The sequence below is a fragment of the Podarcis liolepis genome, assembly GCF_965112155.1.
Source record: "Podarcis liolepis genome assembly, chromosome: 14".
NCBI classification, from domain to species: Eukaryota; Metazoa; Chordata; class Lepidosauria; order Squamata; family Lacertidae; genus Podarcis; species Podarcis liolepis.
Genome location: NC_139569.1, coordinates 20,085,364 through 20,112,130, shown reverse-complemented (window position 1 = coordinate 20,112,130; position 26,767 = coordinate 20,085,364). Strand labels below are relative to the sequence as shown.

The following is a 26,767-nucleotide window of genomic DNA, read 5'->3' as shown; positions in this document are numbered from 1 at the left end:
AGGGGTATTACTCGGAAGGAATGCAAATTGCAGGTCAGAGTTGTCACCGGGGATGTACATAGGAAAGCAGTTTTACGTAATATGATCCTCGGGTAAAAAGGAGAAAGCATGAACTGTAAGAGGTAGTCTAAGGAGGAGTGCGTGTATGCTGCGGTAAGAGTTTGCGCCGCATTCTGCACCAGGGTATGCCCACCTGTGTCTAAAATATGCAATTAATAAATAGATATATGCACACTCAAAAAAAAAAAGCAAGTTGATGCCGCTCTAGCCCTTGGCACCAACCTCTATGGTAAAACCAATTTGGCATTGATAAATATAAAGGCACCGAGAGAGAACAATCTTTCAGACCGGAAGTGGTTGTAAACTCCTCCCGTCTCTAGGGTTATTTAAAAGCCGAGGAGTGGGCGGAGCCTCGCGGAGGCGTCTAGGCAAGGCCTTTCAGAACTGGCCAATAAGAACGCCTTCTCTTGATGCTCCTGCCCAATAAGGAGCGAAGGGGAGGGAAGAGCCCGCGCATCACGCATCGCCTCAAGTCAAGCCGTCGGGTCCGCGGAGCATCTCCGTGAGGCGGTTATCGATCTGGGTCTGGCGAACGGCGGACGAGAGGCGGCGCGGCTATGAGGATGGCGGCGCTGGCGAGCGCGGCCGAGAGGGCTGTACTGGTGAGAGAGCGGCTGGGGCGGCCGGCCGCGTTGCTGTTGCAGCTGCTGCTGGGTTCGGAGGCGGCGGCGGCGTCTCCTTCCCACTTGGCCGAGAGAAGCCCAGGCGCCTCTGTTCAGCCCTGAGGGACCGACAGCGGCTCTGTTCGGCTCAACCCCTTCGGTGTGGAGCGGGGCCGTGCATGACGTCACCCGCGCCAGCATCGGCGGTGCGTGACGTCACTCCACAGCATCGCAGAGCCGGCGCCGCCGCCTCCCCTGAAATTATAATTACCTTATTTCATAATGATATTTATCATCGTCGTCGTCATCACCATCCTGAAATATGTTGCCAGCACAGAGAGAGTGCTGTCACTCAGGTCCTCCTTGTGGGCTTCCCTATAGATGCATCTGGTTGATCACTGGGGTAGCAGGATGGTGGACCAAATGGGCCATTGGCCTGATCCAGCAGCCAGGCTCTGTTGATGTTCTTTCCCCTGCTTTCTATGAATTGCCGGGAAAAACTGGGCTGAGAGTTTCAGCTGCACATTTAAAATTCATTTAAAGGAGTCCAGCCCAAGAGTTTGTGAATTGATGTATTCTGTCCTCAGGGGCAATCTGTTCACTGTTGCTGAGCTCCTCTTTGAGGAATAAAATCACCCGATATACTTCCAAGGAACTCCAGGACACGATTTGAAAACCACTCATGTTAGATAAGATTTGCACCCCGCTTAACAATTCCTTCAAGGAGTTCAGGGTGGTGGGCAAGGTTCCTTCCCGCAAGGGACCCCACTTTATCTTACAGCATACTTGTGAGGTTGTGATTTCCAGAGGATGTTGAGTCTCTAGCACTTGTCTTTTCCACATTTTCTTGCCCTCTGATTCCTCCAAACATTGTGTGTGTGTGTGTGTGTGCAAGTGTGCCTGTTACACGGGAGGGGTGGACTGTAGTCCACACAAGCTGATGCCATAATGATTTTTTAAGCTTTAGTGTGCCACAGGCTTCTTTGGTCTTCTGAAGTAGGTTAGGCAGAGCAAAAGCATGGAGCAGGGAGGGGTTGTAGCTCAGTAGCACAGCATATGCTTTGCATGCAAAAGGTCCCAATTTAGATTCCTAATCTATCCAGGAAGGGCTGCAAGAGACCTCTGTTTGACACATGTTCATAGAATCATAGAGTTGGAATAGACCACAAGGGCCATCGAGTCCAACCCCCTGCCAAGCAGGAAACACCATCAGAGCACTCCTGACATATGGTTGTCAAGCCTCTGCTGTTGGAAATGATGCTAGACTAGGTGGACCTCTGTCCAAACCAGCAGAGATGCTCTTATCCTTTGAGTTGGTGATAGTATGACTAGCATTTTACACTGCAAGATGTGGAAGTCTTTGCTTTTTTGAAAGCTTCTTTGATGTCTTAAAATGCTTCTTCATCAGAGCCAAGTCTTCTTGCCCAGCCTGATCCTTGCTGTGCTAGTGTTCTAGTTACAATGATTTTTTAAAGACATGGGACCATTAAATAAAACGACTCTCTGCACACATACAGTCCAAAAAGATACAGTCCATCCTGCCATCTGTGGATTCTTTACCACTTCCTTCTGCTGCATGTATATGCCCAGACTCTGCCTTGCATTCCCCAAGCAGGTAGCAATAACATCAACTTCTCCTTATTGAATTGAGCAAATAACCCCTTTTGTCCAGCATTTTCTCTCCCATCACTGCCAGCCAGAGGCCACTGCCTAGAAGCAAGGTTTCATGATGATTGGGATCTCCTGTAATTGTGTCCAAAGATGTACTGCCTCTGGATGTGGAGAATCTACTTAACAAGAATTGACCAGGAGAGTTGATGGAATGGTCCTCTCTAAATTTGTCAATCTCTGTTTGTGTTCATAGTTCTGCACTTTAAGCCTGCATCCACAAATTGTTGACAGTTCAGTTCTAGCACAATGAAACATCATTGGTTGGTTCTGTGAGGCACATGGGTGGTGCAGTGGTTTTCTGCATTCCCTTCATGAATTCTTAAATGCCATTCACAGCTGTTACTGAAAGGTCTGAATTAGAAGCAAGGTCTGTCACTTTGCTATTTGGATATTATTGTAAAAGAAGGTATATTGTTGGGGTGAAGTATCACTGAATAGCCAGTGTGTTGCTTTCCAGTTTCGGATGAAAATTAAGATTGATAGATTTGATCCTAACTGGAGCTGTGAGGGTCGGAGACATGCCTCAGGTTTCTCAGGAATCTGCAAACTCTTCAGTGTTTTCATCTGCTGCATTAGTTACCATTGCTGTCGCTTTTTCGACACCAAACACATGTCTGCGCCGGTTGGCTAAAGTACTTGAAAACTTAGCACATATGGTTCTATATGCTAGGATCCACCAACAGTATTGTTGATTTCAACTGTACAGGCCTAGAGTTTATTCCATAGTAATTTGTTAATCTATTAAGGTGCCAGAATACTTACTTTTGCTTTATCATCAATAGAAGACTTTACTGCAGGAGTAGGGAACCTTTTTCAGTCTGAGGGTTGCATTCCTTTCCAGCGGATAGGGCTAGATGCAAAAGTGGGCCTTGAAAGTGTGAATCATGCCTTTGTGCCATACCTTGCATTCCACCATGCAAACTTTTCCACACACACACCTCCACCCTTCATCCAGGCCAGCAAAGAAGCGTTATAACAGTTTAGGGACACATTTCAGTTAGGCGAAAACACTCAAGGAGCATGTGGGGTGGAAGGCCTCCTGAGGGCCAAATAAAGATTGGCCCCACAGGCCTGGTGTTCCCCATCCCTGCTTTATAAGTTTCTCCAGAGTCTTAAATATACATAAATCTAATCTGGCAGAATTTATCACTTGAGACCTGAAACAAAGCATTTATTTATTTGTTTAGGTCCCATGTGTTGCTGATGCCAGTAAGGCTATTCTGGCCCTTAATCAGATTGCTTGGAGCATTGTTTAAACATTAGTTCAAGCAACAGTTCTATGCTGCATGTTCTCAGTTCATATCACTGTGTTCATTTGACTAACACAATGTCTCCAACACCATAAGGAATGCTTCATCCTAGAGTAAGTTGTCTTAGTGGCAAAGGGTTATTCAGTTTACATGCAGCATTTTTTGTTTGTTTGTGAACTCCTTGATTCTAAACAGATTCACCCTTACCCAGTGGGAGTGATTCATGGTGCATTTCCACACTTGAAGTACAGTTTTAACCTGTACAACATGACAGACTGCTGTACGGGTGGGGAACTCTACATCAAGTAACCTGTGTGCATGCCCAGCATGGGAAATGTACTTGTAGCAAACTCAGTATCAGATGGGCACTTTTAGGGGTTTCACACAATGGTGCTGATCAGCTGTTAAATGCAGAAGATCTGGAGACATCTGTATTCAAGTAGAAATGCGTAAATGAAGAGTAACCTAAGAGTTTGGACCTAAGAGGTTCCCCAAAGAACATGGTTGGGTGGTGGGAGGTAAGATTTGGCTCCTACCCTGTGCCTTTCTCCTTAAAAGTAAATGAAGACAGCCTCTTAGAAATAGATGCAAGTTAATTATTAAAGCTGTGTAGGTGCTGTCAAGGTTCAAGAGACTCTGAAAGAATTCGTTTGTGTTCATAACAGCTGGAGAAGAATGTTCAAGGTGCCCTTGGGGATATAGTTTTACTCTGGCTCCACCGCCCCTTCTGGATCCAGCAATGCTTCTGTTTATCTGAAGCCATGTGGTGCTTTTGGATTCACTCCTGTGTAAACAAGTGGATTGTTGTCAGTGTTGTGAATAGTTGGTTTCCTCTTTGAACCAAACCTTTCCAGGATTATTTGGGAACAGACATTGAGATGTCATTGCATGATAGGGAAAGATGTTGGGGGAGGGGGAGGTTTCCACAGTTTATTTTGTCAGAGTCGGAAGCAGGTCAATAAATTGAGGAGTGGTGGTAAGACCTTGAGTCATGGGGAAGGGACTAGGAGGCATGCTCAGTTCAAAGTTGAGCCTTGCTGGAAGCGCCATATGTACATGTCTCTGCAACTATAAGGCTCAAGGGTGATTTATTTAGATCAGGCATGTCCAAAGTCTGTTTTGGGGGCCTAATGCGGCCCGCCACTCGCTTTAATCCGGCCCCTGTGGCAGTTTATATCCTGGGGGGTAAAATTCTAAAAACCCCTCAACAGCTTCAATCCTTAAAAAAGCTCAACAACTTCAATCCTAAAAAAAGGTTAACAACTTCGGTTAGCCCTTTGGTCAGCCCTTCACTTCATCAAATCTGGCCCTCTGAAAAAAGTTTGGACACCACTGATTTAAGTAAATGTTGGATTTCCAAATATTTCTATCGGTATGGCCCAATTTGTGCAGTAGAAAATCTAAGCTATGAATTGTGGCACTTTGGTCACAAAACTGTAAAAACAACAACAAAAAGGGTAGAGCCATTGAGATTAATGGACATGTTTTAGTCTTTTCCATCAGTTCTAATTTGAGTAGGGCTAACAAAGAGTGGCTTTTTCTCAGCAGAGAGAGCAGGACAGCAGAGGCACTGCCCTCTCAGAGCAGAACCTGATCCATCTAAACTAAGGAAACACCCCATGCCTTGCTGACTCAATAAGAGCTTGTGAAATCCCCCTCTGTGCTTGGGAAATGGAGAGGAGGAGGCAATTTTGCCATTGCCTGTGTACTCTTTACTTCTGTGTTGATTTGAATATGAATGAAAACCCTGTAGTTTCTAGGCAAAATAAAATCATGTGAAACTTTCAAGAATGTTAAATAAAAATGTTCTGGTTAACTTGCTTAGCTTGCTGCCTGGGTAAGATCTTCAGTTTTAAAAGTGCGTGATCACAAGCATTCTAAATGTCTTTGGATAGTTTCAGCAGAACTTACTCATTTATGTGTGATGATGTGAGTGGATAGCTCAGTTGGTTAGAGGGTGGTGCAGATAACACCAAAGTTGCAGGTTTGATCCGTCCGTGCGATAACTGCATATTCCTGCATTGCAGGGGCTGGACTAGATGATTCCTAAGGTCCCTTCAAACTCTACAAGTCTATGATTTTATGAGTGGAGGAACAAAGAGGAGAGTAGCACTGGAGTGCTAAATATCTTACAAAAGTTCTCAGTGAATCATATTATAGAAATGTGGAGTATTAATGCAGGGGGTTTTAATATGTATTTTCTTTCCCTGCAGGAAGAGGAGTTCAAGTGGCTTTTACGAGAGGAGGTTCATGCTGTCCTACGGCAGCTGCAAGATATTCTGAAGGTATTTACCAAAAAACGATATTTCTTCCAACTGTGTGTCTTTGTCTGAAGCAGTTTCTGGGCATACTAGCAACCTCTCAGGCCTCTTGTTCCACTACAAAACAATTTCAAACTTGCTATGGGTTCTGGGTTTTGTTTGCTTCGGGTATATGAGGCTTTGGCAAAAATTAGTGCTCTCCATAAGCTTTGGAGCACAACTCCTGTCTGCCCCAGCCAGCATTGTGCTGGCTGGACCTGATGGGAGTTGTAGTCCAAAACATTTGGAGGGTACTAGGTTGCCAAATGCTGGTCTCTACTTATGATGATACCAGAATACAGTGGTACCTCGGGTTACAGATGCTTCAGGTTACAGACTCCGCTAACCCAGAAATAGTACCTCGGGTTAAGAACTTTGCTTCAGCATGGGAACAGAAATTGCACAGCGGCGGCAGCAGTGGGAGGCCCCATTATCTAAATTGGTACCTCAGGTTAAGAACAGTTTCAGGTTAAGAACGGACCTCCAGAACGAATTAAGTTCTTAACCCAAGGTATCACTGTACACAAGTATGGCCATGCACTAATTTCACCAGCAAAGAGCCAAATGCCAGGCCAGCTTTGTAGCAGAGATGAAAAAGGACCCAAATTATGTACTGCAGATTTGTCCTCTTCTCACCCCACCCCCAGTCCAGATATCAGAATTACAACTTCAGAGAGAGATTGAAAGACTTCCACTTTTGGCGGCTATGCTGTGTCTGTTCAGGTGGATGAATGAAGATTACTCATGGGGTTTTTTAACTGAGCCAAGAAGTGTGTGTGTGTGTGTGTGTGTAGATAGATAGCCGTGAAGTACTTAAAGTTCATGAGATGAAATAAATTTCCCAGAAACAGGAAACTCTGGTGCATCTGTTCAAAGTATTTAAAAACAATAGAGAAGTGTGGAGGCAGGAGGTAGGTTATACCATTGGTTTTTATGCTTGTGTGAAGCAGAGTGGTCTTGCCAGTTTTCTGAGTTTCTAACCCAAGAAGAAAAAGAAGAAGAAGAAACTTTGGGAGGCAGCTGGTGTCTGCGGCACTCATTCTTCTCTGCTTCTTTCTTGCTCAGGAGGCTTCTCATCGCTTTACTTTGCCTGTGAGCGGTTCAGAGGGACCCATCAAGCAGGAGAACTTTATTCTGGGTAGTTCAAAGTACGTATGGAGATCTTCATGGGCAACATGATTTGCAACTGTTGTCTCCTTGTAGCAGCTATCGAGGGGAGGGGAAGCAAAGTGGACTTGGCTAAGGCCAGCCAGTGTGGGGGAAGCCAAGCCTGGGAGCTTACATCGCCACTTCCCACCACACCATGCTGCTCAGACAAAAGTTGTTTCTCAGGCAACATCTCAGGAAGCCTCTGTGAGTCAAGATTAGAAAACTATTCAGCTTCTGTCAGTGTAATTAAGTTTAAATTAGAAGCACACGTTGGAGCTGATATGATCCCTCTCATCCTTGCCCTTCAATAGCTCCATCCATTCTCCTTTGCTGCCTTCTCCCCTTGTGTGGAATGTATTCTCTGAGTGTGTATGTTAGGAGCTTAGAACCTTTTTCAGCCCAAGGGCCCTGTGACCATGGTGGGCGGTGCCAGATGCAAAAGTAGGTGGAGCCACAGATTTGTACAGTAGGCTAGATTCCAGCCATGCAGAAGTTTCCATATACACATCTCTCCATCCAGGCAAGCAAGAGTCATTATCACATTCCAGCCAGACAAAATCCCTCAAGGAGAGTACAAAACAATGAGGGGTGAGGCCTGGGGAGAATCCCAAGGGCGCTAGACAGAGGGGCATGGAGAGCTGCATCCTGTATCCTGACCCGAGATACCCCTCCTCTTGTGTATGCTGGGTCAAGTCTCCCTCCGAACACCTGATTTAAGATCACTTTTTCTGCTTACCCTTAGGTTTATTAACTCCCTTGGTCCTCATTCCCAATGGTAGCCAAACTTTAATTTCATATTGCAGTGCTTGCCTTCATTACTGATCCATCTGCCTGTCCCTCCTGCCTTTGGTCATTTTCCCCACTCTATTTAGATTGTAAGCTCATTCTGAATTGCAGCACCTTAAGACGTATAAGTAACAAAGGCAGTTTTTTGCTTTGTTTGTTTTTTAAAGCCCCAGGGCTGTATAGGAGATGTGTTTTAAATTCTTCAAAGGAGACCACTAGAAAGGTGCAAAGCAGTCAGAAAGATGTGTGTCCCTTCCCTGGCTCTGGTCTTCAGCCTTGTTGTTTCCATAAAGGGTTGAATGTCCAAGTGGGTGGGTGGACACTTCTGAACCCACTGCTAAGGCACATGTTCAAAAACGGGCTGGGAGGGGGTGGGATGAAGAGAACTCCCATTTCCTCTAGCTATTGTCTGCTCTTTCTCTGCCTATGGATATAACAGCATTGAGTTTTGAGGTAGGACTGTGCCAAAATGCTCCCCTCCCAGATTTCGCAAGACCGCAAACTGGCCATTTCTCTGATTGTGAGGGGTAATACATAGTAAAAATTTGCTGCCATCATGGAGGCCTCTTACTTAAGCAATGTGAGGGTGGATGGGCAGCTTCTTTAACCATTTTTTTGTTAGCACTGCTGCATGTAACAGAACAGTTCTGCTCTCAGCAGCCTGAACATCTTTTTTGTAGCTGCAGAATGACTTGAATGCAGTGTCATTTTAGGACACTTTAGAGGAAGGAAACATGGTTATCACTATTGGTGGCTGCCATATTTTCCATCCCTCAAAATGCCCCAGAACGATGCTGCATCCAGGTCAATTGGGGTTAAGCCAAAGCAGAGCTGGTCTGTTATCTGTGTCTCTACCACTGTTTGGTATGTTGGCATGATAAAAGTTTTTAAAAATAGAACAGAGACATTTCCCTGCCATTACATTGTAAAAGTTCATTGCCTACCCATCCTAATAAACAATGAATCTCCTCTTTTTTGGGGTGGGGAGCTGAACCCCTTCCTCCACCAAATTCATCCAATCCATCCAATCCTTTTCCCAGCTTCCATTTGAAGATGATGCACTGCTACAGAGGACCCACCATACTTGGTACTTTATTGAGAGCAGTGTGCATCCTGTCATCAGATCCTTAACCAACCCCAATTTTATGGTCACATTCCTGTTGCAGAAACAGAGACGATTCATGTCTAAATAACAAATAGAGTTTGTTTTGCTCAATCATACTTTCCACAATTATACAAGGAGGCTGTTTGCAGTATGTCGGCAACTGAGAGAAAACCAGGAAATAGCACAAGTCTTTCTTTATGCTGTCTATTCCTGATGGTTCCGCTGAGGAAGTTAGAACTGTAAATATATAATCCCTGAACAGCACTGGCCTGCTCTTTGAACCATTTGTGTTTGCTTGCGTATATACATCCCCAAACACCCGTGAGAATTAGATGCATTTTATTATCCATGTTAACAACACTGCCTTTTATTTCAGCACCGACCAGGTGAAGGGAGTCCTGACACTTCAGGGAGATGCCTTGTGCCAGGCTGTGAGTATTTGCTCATGCAAGTTTCACGTGGTAGGGAGTGGGTACCTCCCTGATGGTGCCAGGCAGGAAAACCTCATCTCCTTCCAACACTCTTGGCATGTCAGCAGATCTCCTCTTGGGGGAATTCCAGCTTATTTTTCACTTGGGCCACTATGCATTTAAGTACTATTACAGGAGTTTAAACAGTTGTGGCTTCTCCTCGAAAATCCTGGGAACTGTAGTTTGTTAAGGGTGCTGAGATTCGTTAGAATACTCCTAGTCCCCTCCCAGAGCTACAGTACCCTGGATAGAGAGGTTGTTTGTTAAACCACTCTGGAAATTGTAGCTCTTAAGAAGGGGATAGTGGCGTCTCCTAACAGCTCTCAGTGCCCTTAACAAACTACAACTCCCATAATTATTTGGGGGAAGCTGCAACTGTTTGAAGTGGTGTAAGAATGCTGTAAATGTATGGCACAGATGCACCTCTGCCATAATCAGATAAATAACCAACTGACTGATATCACTTGCTCACATGAGCCTTTGCCATTTACCTTGCTGAATTGTCTTTCAAAGGCCGCAGGGACCATGAAACCCCTGCCCTGGTATTGCTGCTCAATACTGTTACCTGCTGCTTTTGGTTTCCATGTCAGCAATGCAGCCAACACACCATCAGTGCCAGGCAACATACCATGCAGATCTCTTAGGATTGTTATTGAGGCCTGGTTGTAGATTCCCCAGACGGTTAAGCAAACTTCTTTCAGCCTCACTTCACTATTGCTGCAATGCAGATAAACATGGCCTCTAATCCCAAAGGGGCTGGTAACAATAAATCCAAGAGAGGAATTTGACTTTTTGTGTGTGTATGTGTGTCCCCCATGAACTGTAGGACTACTGCATGCTCCAAATCAGTGTTTCTCATTCTTGGGTCTCCAGCTGTTTTGGGACTACAATTCCCATCATCCCTGGCCACTGGTCCTGCTAGCTGAGGATGGGAGTTGTAGTCCAAAAACAGCTGGAGACCCAAGCTTGGGAAACACTGCTCACCAACCTTTTGGAGCACATTTGCAAACTGGAGAAACTGTTGCGGGCGCCACACATACACACACCACCACAATCAAGCACATATTACAACCTGTTCCACCGGCTACAACAGAGTGCCTCTTTGAAGCTTAACTGTAGGGAGGGAGCCCTGTTGAGGCCAGGCAAAGCCCCTGCAGACACAGGTGCACCTGGAGGTGCCACTTCAGTAATTCCTGAAATAGTATTTCTATTTGAGAACTTGCAGCTTCTCAAGTTCCTTACCTGCTAAACTGTGGCTTCTCAGTGATTGACCCAGGAGGAGGGTTGCATCTTTACTCCCTGTTGTTTGTTAACTGTTCAACCAGGCACAGCCTTTCAGTATGTTACTGAGGCCCCTGGAAAGCCAATTTCCTGGGTCACTGGTTATTTGAGGATTTTGCTTGTTTTTGCTGCAGTGGTTAAGGTGAGCCAGGTATTGCACAGAGCTGGTGATTTACTTGGCATCAAGTAATTCAAATAATTTGACCCCTCTCCTTGGCCAAAAAGGCCTTGAGCAGCATAGAAAGATCAATAAAAGACATGACACACAAGAGGAACAGAACAGGGAGGGGAAAAGGAAGCTCAATCCCCAGCTCTTAAAGTTACAATTCTTCCAAAGGGCTAGCTGGAATAGAAACAATTCACGTGGCCTGATGGAACAGCTGCCACTAGGTGACAGTTTATGCAGCAGGTTCCTCATTAGAGGTAACAAAACAACCCTTCTTCCTTGCTCTGCAACCTGATGTAATGACAGCCACTGTTGACTTTCCCAAGCTAGTTAACCAACTACTGGTTAGCAGATGCATTCAGTGTGGGGCTGAAAATGGCCATTAATGGGCTATCTGATTGTCCATCCTAAACCCTAATACCACAGAATAATCTTTTTTGCCTCTCAGAAAAGGTGCTTTCTCCAGCTTGTTGTTCCTCCTATACAAATGTAGCACCTGATACTTCCAGGACTCAGCATCCTGACCTCAATGATCAGAAATAGGGTGGGAGGGTCAGAGTAGTCTCTGCTAGACTTTCATTAGTAGGGAACTGCTATGAATGTATGCTGTGTGTATGCACCCTTCATCACCCCTCTCTGTTTCTAGGATATTAACTTAAAAATGCCCAGGAATAACCAACTCCTACACTTTGCATTCCGGGATGATAAACAATGGAAACTCCAGCAGGTATGATGACTGCAAACCCATCTTCTTGCATCTTATTTGTGCAGATTTTGTATGCTTCTAAGTTCAAAACCCTTTTTGCCTGCTTTGGCCCAGCATGCTGATGGGCTGCCCTTTGTGCTTTTTTTCAGATCCAGGATGCAAGGAATCATGTCAACCAAGCGATCTACCTGCTTACCAACAGAGGCGCCAATTACCAGTTCAAGACAGGATGTGAGGTCCTCAAGGTGAGAATTGTGCTTGCTTCCGTTCTCCTTGGGAACAGTCACTTTTCCAGATGAGCAAACACTTCACCTGCAACTGGAACAATTGTGGGACAGAGCTGTGGCTTGATGGCCCTGACAGGACACAGGTTTAGCATTCGTCTGGTCCCAGATTCTGTCCTTTGCATCTCTTGTTAAAGGACAAATGGTCATAGAACAGGGAAGGAAATCTACCTGGGACTTTGGACAGCTGCTCCCAGAACAGACAGCACTGGGCTAGACGGCACTACTGCTCTGGCTTAGTATGCAACCAGCAGAACTTTAAAAGGCCCTGCTGGATCAGGCCAAATGCCCATCTCGTCTCCAATTAAATGACTCAGAGATGCCCACAAGCAGGGCGTGAAGGCAACAGCCATCCAGTATTCAGAGGCATAACTTACCCTTACACAGAAGGGCTGTTCTTCTTTTCCACGTAGGTCACAAGAGATTTCAGATGTGTGTAATGGGAAATTAATATAGAAGGTGTAACGATGACCATTGTCCAGAGGAGGGCAACCAAAATGGTCAAAGGCCTGGAAACGATGCCTTATGAGGAACGGCTAAGGGAGCTGGGCATGTTTAGCCTGGAGAAGAGGAGGTTAAGGGGTGATATGATAGCCATGTTCAAATATATAAAAGGATGTCACATAGAGGAGGGAGAAAGGTTGTTTTCTGCTGCTCCAGAGAAGCGGACATGGAGCAATGGATCCAAACTACAAGAAAGAAGATTCCACCTAAACATTAGGAAGAACTTCCTGACAGTAAGAGCTGTTCGACAGTGGAATTTGCTGCCAAGGAGTGTGGTGGAGTCTCCTTCTTTGGAAGTCTTTAAGCAGAGGCTTGACAACCATATGTCAGGAGTGCTCTGATGGTGTTTCCTGCTTGGCAGGGGGTTGGACTCGATGGCCCTTGTGGTCTCTTCCAACTCTATGATTCTATGATTCTATGACTTAGATAGATTAGATTGGAAATAGAGCCTCCATGCTTAGAGGTAGGATATCTGGCTTATAAGAATCCTGGCTGTCCATAGCTATTAATAGAATACTGGACTTTAATTTATTTATTGATACCATTTTTCAATCCCACATTTCAGAATGCAAATTATTCTAAGGCTGTTTAGAAGCCCACATTTTCCAAAACCTCAGTGAACGATATCCACACATAAAGTCATCAGGATCCTTCCCACAGGGCAATTGGTGGTAGAATCATCAGGGGAAAGAAGGGTGATAGTCCAGCTAGAGCAGGCCTTGGTGTGGTCTTTGCCTCCTTCCCACCTTCTCCTGGGGTCCTGCTCATGGGGCAGTTGGTGTCAGGGAGATTAGAGGGACCTTTGACCTAATCCAGGAAGGCAGTTTGTTTTAGGGGCAGTTTCTTGCTAACACTCAAACGAAATGTTTCTGATTGACCCTATGCATCAGTTATGATTTGTGCATATGAAGAAAGCTCCAGGGTACCTGAGAGGCCAGGGTTACACTTGGTTCTTGATACACTGAAAGCCATATGAGTAAGACTTTTCAGCCACATCTCTAAATAAAATTGCCGGTTTTTCTCTCTGCCTTCCTCCTCCTCTCTCCACACCAGTTGATGGATGCAGTGATGCTGCAGTTGACAAGAGCTCGCAATCGGCTCACCACTCCAGCTACTTTGACTCTGCCAGAAATCGCCTCTAGTGGTGTTACGGTAACTGCCTTTGTCAGTCTCTCAGGAAGGGATAAGCACACACCTGCTCCAGCCCACTCAAATCTCTGTTAAGAGTAATCTTAGTTGTGCTCTAAGAAAAGTCCAGCTTTGTGTATACTTGCATTAAACCTGATGTACTGTGTGAATGGCTTAGGTTTTAAGTTATTGGCAACAGCAAGGCTACAAAAGTCAAGAAGTAGTAGTAGCCATCCTCCCTGAAATCTTTAGGTCAGGGAGTGCCAGCCTGTCAGTGTTGACACCAAAGATGTTGAAGCAGATGGACCAGTGGGCTTGGCCCAGTCTGCCAATTTGAATTTGCCCAGTTGAGAGACTGGGACTTTCAGAATAGAAAAAAGATCCATCACTATCTTTGCAGCAGTGATGCAACGGTTGTAAAACGGTGGGTTGGTATTCCCAGGGGTGGAGGAAAGGGGGTGCGGTGGGGGCGGAACACCCTGGGTGTATTCGCTGAGGGGGGTGACATTTGCTGCCTACCCCGAGCCGTCGGGTAAAGGGGGGGAGGTGTGCCGTGTTGCCGGCAGCATTCCCTTCCCCCTTCATTTTGACAGCTGGGGGAGGTTTGGGAGTCGTGGGTGGGTGGCGTGCTGAATGTCCGCCGTTGGCGGTTTGCTCCGTCTCTGGCTGCAAGGCGCACGTGCTGCTCCGTGCACCCGAGCGGCTATCCTGTGCCTGGGAGGGCACCCTCTATGCCCCGCCCCCCTTGGGAGCATGCCCACCCTGGGCAGCACGGGTATATGCTCTGCTGCTTGGTGTTCTGTTTCTCTCCTATCCCTGTGATTGAGTGACAGGGCCTAAAGGGGAATGTTTTCTTCTCCTGACAGAGAAGTACTTCAGTACTTCAGACCCCTCTAGGGAGACCTGCTTTACACTCTGAGAATCTTTGTCCTAGCATTGGTCTTAATTGGTGAGCTGGAACCCACAAACAAATCACGATCTGATCTAAGGAGGATCATAACAGCTGCGCCACCACCATAGAAATACATCGTAAAAAGTCAAGGAATGGGTCCCCAAATGCATGTTTGATTTAAAGGTCAGGGAAAAAAATGAAGACTACTGTCCTCGAGGGATACTTGTTCACAGTCCTGCATGTATTGAAACCTGGTATTTTCAATGGGCAAGAAATGAAGAACCTTAATGATACACTGGTTTTGCTTTCCTGGCAGAAAATGTTCACTCCTGCTCTGCCTCCAGACATCCTCGTCAATTTCTACATCAACCTGAATAAGCTCTGCTTGACTGTCTATCAGCTGCATGCTCTGCAACCCAGTTCTACAAAGGTACCAGGAAAATGCTGAAGGGCTGTTTATAAATCTCCTAAAATATAAATAAATAGACCGTAACCCCCAGCTCGCTCCCAGGGCAGGGGTCTACTCTACTGTAATCCTACACAGAAGACATCCCTTACCACTTGGGGAGAAGGTCAGCGTTAGAGCATCGGTTCCAAATCTTAACAAAGGCAAAATATTATGGTTAATACAGCAGAGGGTCATAAGCCATTTGTAGGTCTGACCAAGGGCCTTGATTTTAAATGTGTTGGTGGATCTTCACTGGTGATAGTTTTGGTAAAACTATAGATGAGGCCCAGAAGCAGCTGCTTAACATCTTTCTCCTTTGTATTTACTATCACTTCTTCAAGGGGGTGTTGTGAAAGACTATTGCACAAGCTGTGACTAGCTGGGTAAATGTTTGTGGGTTGTATCTGAGCAAGTTCTACTCAGAGTAGAGCTGTTGAAATGAATGGACCTGAATTAGTCATGCCCATTACTTTCAGTGGATCTACTCTTGGGTAGAACTTAGTTAAAGGCAACACCATATCTCTCTAATTTAAGAGTCAGGAAATGACAACAGATTCTAAGGAAGCAGAAAAAATATTGAGATTGTAAGTACACTATTCACATCGCCTCTATAATAAAGAAAGCTTGTGGAATCTACACAGAACAACTGATTCCTTCTTTGAAAATCCATGGGTGGTAATTTTTTATTTCCTCCCCCAGAACTTCAGACCGGCTGGAGGGTCCATACTACACAACCCAGGGGCCATGTTGTAAGTTGGGTTGTTTTTGTTTTAGTTGTGTATTTTGTGATTTTATATTGTGATTTTATGTTGAGACCTGCAGGTATAGGGTGGTATACACATTTAATAAAATAAATGAATAAATACCATCACACTATGGTGAAGACGCGGTTGGCGCTGTGGGTAAATCCTCAGCGCCTAGGGCTTGCCGATCGCATGGTCGGCGGTTCGAATCCCCGCGGCGGGGTGAGCTCCCGTCTGCGGTCCCAGCTCCTGCCCACCTAGCAGTTCGAAAGCACCCCTAAAGTGCAAGTAGATAAATAGGTACTGCTTTCTAGCGGGAAGGTAAACGGCGTTTCCGTGTGCTGCGCTGGTGCCGGCTCGCCAGAGCAGCTTCGTCACGCTGGCCACGTGACCCAGAAGTGTCTCCGGACAGCGCTGGCCCCCAGCCTCTTAAGTGACATGGGCGCACAACCCTAGAGTCGGACACGACTGGCCCGTACGGGCAGGGGTACCTTTACCTTTATGATGAAGAAGGCCTGAGGGAACAGGGTGGAATCTTGTCTGTGTAACCTCCCTGGCCCCAGACACACACTCTCTCTCTCTCTCTCTCTCTCTCTCTCTCTCTCTCTCTCTCTGCAGTGAGTTCAACAACCAAAGATATGAAGTGAACCATGTCCACAAAGTGGAGTGTGTCGTGCCCTGGCTGAATGACGCCCTCGTTTTTTTCACGGTCTCCCTGCAGCTGTGCCAGCAGCTGAAGGACAAGGTCGGGTGGTGGAAAGAGATGACGTGGTTGGCAAAGGGCATTCCTTGCTTTTGGGGTCCAGGGGAGGCTGCTGGATGTTGAAAGTATTTTGCGGTGGCAGCCAGTGTGATGCCCTACAGAAGCTGCTGGACTGCCATCAGCCCTGGCCGTTAATTATGATAGCTGGGGCTGAGTGGGCATGTGGAGGGCACCACGTTGACTACTTCTGGTATACTTAGTGAAGTGTTAGTTCTGTATCTGATGTGGAAAAAGGAGACACACTGGGGACAAGGCAAATAGCATTGGATTGTGTGAGACTTAAAAGCATATGTCCTGCTGATGTATAGATAGTAACCCTTAGCAATAATATAGCGCATTTAGAGCATTTAGACTGCTACAGCTAAGCCTATTTCAAGTAAAATGCAATGGAAAAATGAACCAACAGCCCTGTCAAGGTAGGTTGATATTATCCCCATATTTCAGATTTGGGAGGATGGGATGTGGAGGCTTAGACAACCACCAAGTTTGTGATAAAAGTGAGATTTGAATTAAGGATCCCCATTCCCTGCTCATTCTTGGAATCCACACCAATTAGCCTTTTACAGCAGCGATGGGAAACCTTAGGTTGGGGGTTGCCAAACAGATGTCTTGAGCATGAGCATGATGCGGCTTCTGACAACCTCTCCCCCTCTTATTTTCCAGATCTCTGTGTTTTCTGGCTACTGGAACTACAAGCTCTACTGATCCTGCCTCAAATAGTGGTCCATTTGCAATTTCAGCCACTCTCTCTCTTCCTGGGAGGAAATCATTGTATAAGCTGTGTATGTGTGAAGATTTACTGGATCCCACTGTTCATGGTGGCAGCTGGGTAGGCACCATGCCCAGTGTTGGCATCCTCATGTGTCGAATATCATTATTTATTAGCACTTTAGAAGTACACCTATTCCTTTCCAAGCTGGTGAACACTAGTCAAATCCCAACCCTCTAGCGCAGGGAATGGGCTCTCCAAATGTCACAGGACTGCAACTCCCATTGTCCCTGATCCACTGGCCATGCTAGCTGGGACTGGTGGGAGCTGAAGTCTAGCAAGACTTGGAGGGCCACAGGCTCCCCTTTTCCCTTCATTAGAGGAAAAGGTGTGATTGTGAACAGGGAAAATGAAGCTAGGGCTGGACTGTTATGGAGGGATGACAAGAGGGACCAATTTGGTGTGTGTGGTGGGCCACAAAGAGCCATTCCTTCCTCGTCATATTTTTGGTTTGCTGTCCCTTCCATCACCACCACCACCACTTGCGCCAATGTGGAAGATTCATCTCTACAATTTAACCCCAGTGGCGTTGGGAACAATGTTCTTTTGGTGGGTAGCCAGAGGCACCACCTCCATCATGTCTTCCATTGAGCCATCGCTATGCCCGTCTACCACTAAGCAATGCAAAACATACATGTTTGTCTTGGTGGCAGAGTGGTCGGTTGCTGCTAAACTTGAATGAATCATTCCTTGAACTGGTCTGCTGTTGTCGTTAAATAAAAATCCCTGACCGTTGTGCTGTGTGGCTGAAGTTGCAAACCTATGTTTCGAAGGAGGCCCCAATGATGTGTAGTTAATTGGAGTTAGTCAAAATGTATTAAGTTGATACAGGATGCCTCGACTCTGCCTGTTGTTAATTATTAAATTGTTTAACAGCCCTTCACCAGAACAGGTTTCAACCATGTAGAATGCTAATTGTTTTAAACTAATTTTAATATTTCAATCAGATGAATAGCAAGGATCCTAAAAATCTCAAAGGCCGGGGCAAAGAGGTGTATCTTCAGCATATGACAAAAACTATACAATGAAGTTGTCAGTTGCACTTTTGTAGCGGGGAATGACATGGCTCAGGGCAGGGTGGCCCAACTGGGCTGCAAGAGTACTTTGACACAGAACCCATGGGCTGCACTCTGCCTCATTACATGGGGAAGAGGGAAGCAAGGGCAAAAGTTGAACACACACACACACCACCCTCGCTCTGCCTTCCCAGAGCTGGCTAAGTGAGGTGCTGGGCTTTGGGAAGGAGACACAAGGCTCTGGCAAGAGTCCTAGAGTCATTGTGCCTGGGAAAGCAGTAACTAAGCTTTGGAAAGGAGGACTCTAGGATACTGCCAGAGCCCCCACATCTCCTTCCCAAAGCCCTGTGCTTCCCTTACCCTACTTTGGGAAGGCAGGTTTTTTTGGGGGGGGCTCAAATATTGTTGAGGACCACCCAAAAAGGCAACGAGGGCTGCATGCAGCCTTTTGGCTACACATTGGACCGCCCTGGCTTAAGGGCTGCCCTGAAATCTCTCAAGACAGTGAAATAATCGAGAGGGCTCCATCTGCTGATGGTTTGTAGAACGAGTCTCTACAGAGCCCAGTTCAAAATCAAGATGACCCAGAATGCAACTTCTATACTACACTAATTAGGAGGCATTCATGTGTTCACCGCAACATCCAAAAAGCACATTCCTTGGAACCTACTGAACCTTGAACAGTAACACTTCTCTTGCTGCTTGCCCCATCATAGCCATGTGACTTTATTACTGCAATTAGCAGTTGACTGTAAGAAACCAGGAGGATAAAGACTTCACACTGATTCAGGCTCCATTTTACAGCAAAATAAGGAAATTTCATCACAGCGCGTTGACAGCTAACCGATGTAATTGTGGTGTAATCTTTTGTGGACTAGAGCACATTTCTCTAGACACATGAAGTGTAGGTTTCTCAGTTGGCCAGAGTATTCGTGGGTGAGAAATAGTATGGGGGGCAGGGGGTGGAGAGGAAACAGCAGATCTGCCATTAGTATGCAGCATCTTGATCTACACAAGAAAAGAGCATTGACCCATTCCCTGTAATGGTTGTTGAGAGTTATCCCTTTTCTACTATGGCTTTATGTGAGTCAGCCAGAAACCCCAAGTAGCCGATCTTGATCTGCCCCTCCTTTAATGAAACACAAACTAGATGGCTTAAAAAACCAACTGGGAGAGGAGTTTGCTGCCTTGTGATCTTCTCTCCAGTGATCAAAAAGCAGAAGATACCGAACCGTAGGGAATGGGTTTGACTATTCAGTTTAATATGCAATCAGATGTGGGCTAAATATTGTCACAATTGGTGCATCTGGCCTTCAGTGCCTCCCTAATCATACATGCCTGCCCAGGTAAGGTCCAGTTTACAGTTAATTCCGGTGCAGATGAGAAAATCCAGTAAAAGCACAAACATTTGGTCCTCTTCCTGGTTGATTAGGTGATCAGTCATGGCAAAACTACAGCTCCATGCCCGGGTTAACAATGCCAGCCTTTTTTCTGGGGACCTGTGTACAGGAAAGCAAGGTTTTAGAATCTCAAGCAGTAAACCATGGCAAGGGTGTGGAATGCACGTTGCCCCTGTTTGTGCGAATGCAGCCTACAGTGCTATGCTGTGTATTTGAGCCCGGGTCTGCTTCTAGCCCAAGTGATCTGTTAATGCCGTATTACCCTTTTCTCACATCCCAAGATCATGATGACCTCATATGCTCCCCTCTCATTTTTTAAAAACGAGATTTTTTTAAAAAAATGAGTTGGGGGGATACCTGTTTTTTGGGGAAAATATTGCCTCTTTCACCTCTTCATTTGTTTCAAGGGGTGTAGGGATTTTTTTTGGGGGGGGGGAGTTATGAGCATCACCAGGGTTTCCTCTCTGAAATTGGTTTATTGTGGTGTCCATGATAATTAATTAGATTTCCAAATGTGCTCCCAGGTCCCCCCCAAAAATTGAGGATCCCTGCTCTAGATGTGGGCATATAATACCAGAAAACGTTCACCTTCTCATATGAATCGCAATCACAGCAACAGCAAAAGCAGCGGATAAGAACAATGAGGGCCATGAAGAGAACCACACCTGGAAGACAGAAAGAATTGTTTAAAGCGTTTTCTTCCATGCTCTTCAGCCAAAATAGGCTGCTGGTGTAGCTCACAAAGATCATCTGCCCCTGTTGTCTGGCTCGCAATCTAAAATACATGGCACTTGAGGAAAAAGAGGGGAGGAGCAAGGGGGAAAGCTCAGGCACCAGTTCTTAAAAGTTATAATGACCAACTGAAATGAGAGCAGCCTGATAGAATGTCTGCCACTAGATAATTTGAGGAAGAGTCAAAAGGGAGCTGGTCTGTCTCAGTAAAGGTGATAGAAAAGCTTGGATGCATCAGTTTCTGAGTTCCTTGTCTAGAAAAGTGGGGCCAGCCCACAAAGAAGAGCTGTAGCCTGTCCTAGGACACACATTTTACGGTACTGTTAAATGGTTCAGTGGAGACAACTTTAGTAATGTATATCCCACCTTTCATGGAGCTTAAAGAGACATTGAGTAGGCTCCCAGCTCCAGGCACTGCTTAAACCCTGACCTGCTTAGCTTCAGCAAGGCTGCTTTTGTTATTTAAAATTCAGTTTCTTCCAATATATAATCTATATTTTTTGCACCACTATGGGATGGGGCCATCCGGATTTTCTGCATCAACAACCAAAGCAGCTTGAGCCATAGTGATCCGCCCAAATCGTCAAGGGACATGGCTCGGGGTCTAGAGAAAAAACAATATCAGCTGTGAAAGGCAACCGTTTTTTTTCTCATTTCCCTGCCACACCCTCCAACTTACCAATGAAAGAAAAGAAAATGACAAATGCCGCAATGTCCCAGGCAGTCTGGAACATCTGCTTGCTTTCCAGTCGGGTCAGTACATCATGGATCTGATCACTTAGCTCCTGGCTGAAATCTTTCCCTGAGGAAGCCATTCTTGGTCGCCTGTAGCCTCCTTTCTGATGTTCCGTTTTATCTGCAGATAGAGAAAAAGAAGACAAGGGAAGGCATGTAGCTCAGTGGTACAGCGTCTGTTTTGCATGCAGACAGGTCCCAGGTTCAATCCTAGCATCTCCTGGTGGGGCTTGGAGAAACTCCCTGCCAGAAACCCTGGAGATCAACTGCCAGTCAGTGTCCACAATGCTGAGCTAGATGGACCTATGGTCTGACACAGTAACTTCCTAGGCTTCTATTTCAAATGGCACCTTAACCAGTATAATGAGGTCTGGAAACTTACTTTAGGGGAAAGGTGGTAGAGCACATGCTTTGCAATTTGCATACAGAACAACCCAAGTTCAGTCCCCAGCATCTCAACATTTCACTGGAAATGTCCTCTGCCTGAAAGCCTAGAGAGCTGCTGCCAGTCAGTGCAAGCAATACTGAGATAGATGGACCAATGGTCAAATTCAGTATCAGTCAGCTTCCTATGTTTCTAGCAGTCTAACATATTGGAACCCTGTGTCCTTTTTGCACTTGGGATGGATTATTCCCAACCCGTGTCAGTTTTGAATGTGTTTATAGTCTTTAGTCCACTCTGTCCCATTTCCTCTTTTTAAAATGAAAAATGCACGAAAACCTCACATTCTAATTGCATGAATTACCACTAAAACAGGCATTTTAGACACATTTCCCCTTGCAAAATTTGGCGTGATCCAAAAGGGTAAGCAAAACTGAAAAATTGTTCAGTTTGTTTTGCAATGAAAAGAAATTATATTTTAAAGCCTCCTTTAAGCATTCCACAGGTCCGTGGCCAACCCACAGAAGGACTTGCTCCTAAATGATGACAATTTAGGACCCCTCCCACTCAAAAAAAAAAATCCCCCATGAACTTCCCTTATCCCACAAAAAATAAAAATGAGAAAAGGCTGACATGTGAAATGCTTCAACATATTCAAATTCTGTATCACCACATTCCCTTTTTTACTTGTTTGTCTCACACCCCACTTTTTTTAAATAATCAAGTGGTATATAAATCAGAACAAGGAGGAGAGGGAGAGGGAGAGGGAGAGGGAGAGGGAGAGGGAGAGAGAAGCCTTCCCCAAACTGCTGCCCTCCAGATATTTTGAACAGCATCTTCCATCAGCTCCACAGACACAGGAGGAGTCCAACTGGAGGATACTTTGCACTCAAACCTGGTAAGGTAAAGGTAAAGGACCCCTGGACGGTTAAGTCCAGTCAAAGGTGACTATGGAGGGGGGTAGCACTCATCTCGCTTTCAGGACAAGGGAGCCAGTGTTTGTCCACAGACAGCTTTCTGGGTCATGTGACCAGCATGACTAAACTGCTTTTGGAGCAACGGGACACCGTGACGGAAACCAGAGCGCATGGAAACGTCGTTTACCTTCCTGCCACAGCAGTACCTATTTATCTACTTGCACTGGCGTGCTTTCAAACTGCTAGGTTGGCAGGAGCTGGGACACAGCAATGGGAGCTCACCCTGTTGCGGGGATTCGAACCACCGACCTTCCGATCAGCAAGCCCAAGAGGCTCAGTGGTTTAGACCACAGCGCCACCCACATCCCATTTCTCAAACCTGGAGCTGCCCCTGCCTGGATTGTGCTAGCATTTCAGACTCCAATACTGGTTACCTGGCCAATTGCTGGTTTGCCAGTCAGGCCAAAAGAATGGTTCTCATACACTCATTTTTGCAGTTTTCAGGGTGCAGCAAAAAATAAGCAACTCCAGATCACCAAGCCTCTGGCACCTGGCACAGTGTTGTGCCCCTTACCTTCTGTTCAGCCCTCTCAGATGCTTCCTTGTTCTACTTTCCTTCCTAGGACCTGCCAGGTCTCAAGAACCACCCACAAAACTGAGGAGAGGAAGGAGATTAACTTGGCTTAGAGAAGTAAAACAAAATTAGGAAGTGGCTTCCTCAAAGTGACCAACACGAAACCTAGAAAATCAACTGCTTAAATGGCAAGTGACAAAACTATATATTGTTACCTGCAGGTATTCCTTCGTGAGGTTTTGCTGTTCCCTGGTTTTCAGTAGGTGTGCCACCCACTTTCACTTCCTGGTTCCTGGTTCAGCAAGTGCCCAGTCCGGTAGTTAAACTGCAGCCACCTGAGCTCAAACAAATAGCAAACACATCCTCTTCTCCTGGCCTAGGTAGGGGATGAGGGAGAAATTAGAATCAGTTTGCATTTAAAGACAAACCAGCCTAATTCACATAGGCCAGTACCAGTTTCTCTCTGTTTTTCAACTTTTCCAAACTTAGGTTCAATTCTCCACATTTCCACATCAGTTTGCTTTTTTAAAAAAAAGTCCAGATGAAAATTCATCGGTATTTTATTGTGAATTTCTTTTCATATTCATATTTTTTGCACACAGTCTTGCCTAATCTGCACATTTTTACAGAGCAAAATTTCCGATCGTATAATGTATTTCTTACTTTCACTAAATACATGAGTTTTTTTCACACTTTACCCTAATATATGCATCTTTTGCAGATGTTGCATGGTTGGGGAATGGCATTGCAAATTCTGGAGAAGTGCAAATTTCAAACACTGACTGATATTCTCAAGAGCCCTGTGGCGACAGTGGCTACAAGCCATGATGACTACTGTCTGCCTCCATGGTTCAGATGCAGTAATGCTTCTGAATACCAGTTTCTGAAGACCACAGGAGAGGAGAGTGATCTTGTATTCGAATCCTGCTTGCAGTTTTCTCACAGGCATCTGCTTGCCTACTGTGAGAATAGGCTGCTGGACTAGCAGGCTCTTCTTACGTTCTTATGAATGAGGAAGAAGAAAACTTTTCTGGTTTTCTGGAGATAAAAATGCATGCATGCAATTCCTGAGTGTCCAGCAGATGGCGAAGTTGTTTTATTTACCTTGCAGGCAATAGCCTACTTCAGGATGCCGCCCAAACATTGACAACCTGAGTGGTTTAAAAGCCAATTCCTCGTCTTCCCTGGGAACTCTGAGAGCTTTAGCCCTGTGGGGAATTGGGGTCTCCTAACAACTCTCAGGACCCTGAACAAATTACAGTTCCAAGGGGCATTTGGGGGAAGCCATGCCTGTTTAAACTAGGATATTGTTTTAAATGTATAGCATGGATAGGGCCTAAAACAAAACATGTGCTGATTAATTTCAGTGGATCTACTCTGAGTATGAGTTAGTCCTCATCTGCACTATACATTTAAGGCTGCATTATTATTATTTTTTAAAATTATTTATACTTTTCATATATATACATTTCACTGATTTTACATTCATTCTGGCATTTTAGAACTTGACTTCCTTCCCCCTCTTTCTGCACTTCCTTAAATTTATTTTTAATATCTTCTGCATATCCAAATTAACTTAACTTATTTATTTATCTTCTTTATATATATACTTTTATATAGCTGCAGATTGTTAAAATAATCCTGCCAGTGTTTTTATCTGTTTACAATTTATCTGTAAATTTCCATTTTTTTTATAAAAAGTTTGTTATCTTGATTTATTATTCTTCTGGTAAGTTTCACCATTTCTGCATATTCCATAAGTTTTTGTATCCATTCTTCGTTTGCTGGGACTTCTTCTCCTTTCTATTTTTGGACAAGTAACATTATTGCCGCTGTAGTCGCGTACATGAATAAATTTCTATACAATTTAGGCAGTTCTATCCCTATAATTCCCAGAAGAAAGGCTTCTGGGGTTTGTTTTTTTTACAAACGTTATTTTAGACATCATTTTCATGTCATTATATATCATTTACCAGCAGCATTATATAACTTTAAAAAAGTCATTGCATCCCACTGATAATCTTGTGAACTGTGGCTTGTCAGGATGCTGCCAGTTTTTAGGAGACCCCTCTGTTACCCTCACAGAGCTATAATTCACACAGTGGTTTAACAGTCAATCCCTCCTCCCAAGGATCTCTGGGAATTGTAGTTCTGTGAGAGGAATAGGGGCCTTCCAACAACTCTCAGCATCATTAAGAAACCGCAGTCCCCAAGATTCTTTGCATGATGCAGATGGAGCTTAACTAAAACCAGAGCCAGAAAAACGTGAAGTAAAAATGGTATTATATAATGAGAAAGAGAAAAAGCATTTGCCTCTTTCTGCCCTTACTCCATGTTGGTCAGAATTCTTTCCTTTCCCTTTAGGACTTTGAGACCTTGGTCCATTCATGTCAGCAGTGCTATACACGTATTAACAACCTATACAAACCCTCTCTGGTCTTGGCAGGTGTTACAGAGGTGTTGAGTTTGCACAGATAGCTATGAAATATTTTCCTTTTCCTCCTCTTAACAATCATTTCTAACTCTTCAGCTGATATGCTCCATGTTGTTTTCTTTTCATCAGAAGGTGTAAAATTATATATATATGGAGATTCAAGCCACGGTGCTCCGATCTTGCACATCCTTATTTTTTGGAGAGATGTTCTCCTGTCCCCAAAGGAATGAGCTTCCATCTTAACACAGAAATAAATGCTGGGCAGTTGAGGAAAGGTACATCTCAGTGTGAGAAGCGGAAAGCTAGCCTGAGGTGGGCTGGAGGGGATTTGGCCACACCTGTTCAGAACGCTGTGCAGCAGCAGAGACAGTGAACAGGTCTGGGGCTAGTGCAGAATCCTGGTGTAAAAAAAACAAAGACCCACACACCTCAATGTGGTTTACAAAATAATAAAACAATGAAATTACCAGTTTTTAAAAAGTTAGAAACAACCATTTAAAATGTTCAAAAAGTAATTAAAATCAACTCTAAGTTAAAAACCAGATTAAAGCACATGTCCACATTCTACATGACGGGATAGGCTTGCCTAACAAAAATGTTTTAAGCAGGTGATAAAAAGACTACAGAGAAGGCCTCTGCCTGATGTCAATAGGCAAAGAGAGTCAAAGTGTGACAGCTGCCACACTAAAATATCAATTTCATACAAACATGGAACAAGTATTGTTCGGCACTTGTAACAGTGCCAGTTTTCTGCAGACTGAAGCCGTCAAGTGGACGCATACAGGCTAAAGCAATCACACAGGTTACTGGTCCCAAGCTGTTAAGGGCTTTATATACTAATACACTTTGAGCTTGACGTGGTATGATGTGGAGACCTTGTTTTAGATGGAGTAGGATGCTTTTTTAAAATATTGAGAGGATATTTTTTTGCCTGGTGTTTATAGAGCAAGAAAACCTATTGTAAACAACTGTTTTGGACATAGCACACAATCACCAGTTCTGGGCTTATTGGATGCGACAGCAGACAAGGCAATGTGACGGGCCGCTTGCGGGCTTCTCAGTGTCTACTTTTTCACACCTGGCTGGTCCCAACTGATGGAGAGAAGCGAGGAAAGTGTTAAGTTGTGGGTGAACATATCAGACGACACAGCGATTCTTCAAACAGCCCTTGTTTATTCACAGGCCAGAACAGAACTAAACTGAAGGGTTCAGCCAGCCTGCTTATATAGAGCTCCAGTACAACGTAACTGTAACAATTTTCTGGAACTATAACTATCCAATCACTGAACGTCACTTTCAACCCCTTATTTGCATATGTGGTCCTGAGTGAAAACTATCTACAGTATCCCCCTGCTGGCTCAGGGTGAGAACTTCAGTACGTAACAAAAAGCATCCTGGGTGTGAGAGCAGGAACTGGAGAGAGCTGTTTCATTCCATGTTGAGAACTCCTCCTCTCCCATTTCACACAGCTTAAAGAGGGCGCAAGTGATATGAGCCTGG

The 26,767-nt window shown here is 45.0% G+C and overlaps 2 protein-coding genes across 4 annotated transcripts; one reads left to right on the top strand and one right to left on the bottom strand.

The window, feature by feature from the left end:
• Positions 1-424: 424 nt before the first annotated feature.
• Positions 425-17,812, top strand: ROGDI (rogdi atypical leucine zipper). 2 transcript variants are annotated; one of them, XM_083473871.1, is made up of 11 exons: positions 439-662; positions 5,797-5,868; positions 6,949-7,031; positions 9,300-9,354; positions 11,487-11,567; positions 11,696-11,791; positions 13,388-13,486; positions 14,671-14,784; positions 15,502-15,551; positions 16,164-16,290; positions 16,972-17,812. In XM_083473871.1, the coding sequence occupies exons 1-11, from the start codon at positions 618-620 to the stop codon at positions 17,011-17,013; spliced, it is 864 nt and encodes a 287-aa protein (XP_083329997.1). In that variant the 5' UTR covers positions 439-617; the 3' UTR covers positions 17,014-17,812. The 2 variants fall into 2 exon arrangements, with proteins under 2 accessions (XP_083329996.1, XP_083329997.1); XM_083473870.1 differs by lacking the exon at positions 16,972-17,812 and having other exon boundaries at positions 425-662; positions 16,164-16,965.
• Positions 17,813-19,334: 1,522 nt separating this feature from the next.
• SMIM22 (small integral membrane protein 22) lies at positions 19,335-23,196 on the bottom strand. Of its 2 annotated transcripts, XM_083473907.1 has the most exons (5): positions 23,049-23,196; positions 22,834-22,914; positions 20,905-21,081; positions 20,082-20,158; positions 19,335-19,592 (listed from the first exon to the last, which is right to left on the bottom strand). In XM_083473907.1, the coding sequence occupies exons 3-5, from the start codon at positions 21,038-21,040 to the stop codon at positions 19,545-19,547; spliced, it is 261 nt and encodes an 86-aa protein (XP_083330033.1). In that variant the 5' UTR covers positions 21,041-21,081; positions 22,834-22,914; positions 23,049-23,196; the 3' UTR covers positions 19,335-19,544. The 2 variants fall into 2 exon arrangements, with proteins under 2 accessions (XP_083330033.1, XP_083330034.1); XM_083473908.1 differs by lacking the exon at positions 22,834-22,914 and having other exon boundaries at positions 23,049-23,195.
• Between the last annotated feature and the right edge of the window lie 3,571 nt (positions 23,197-26,767).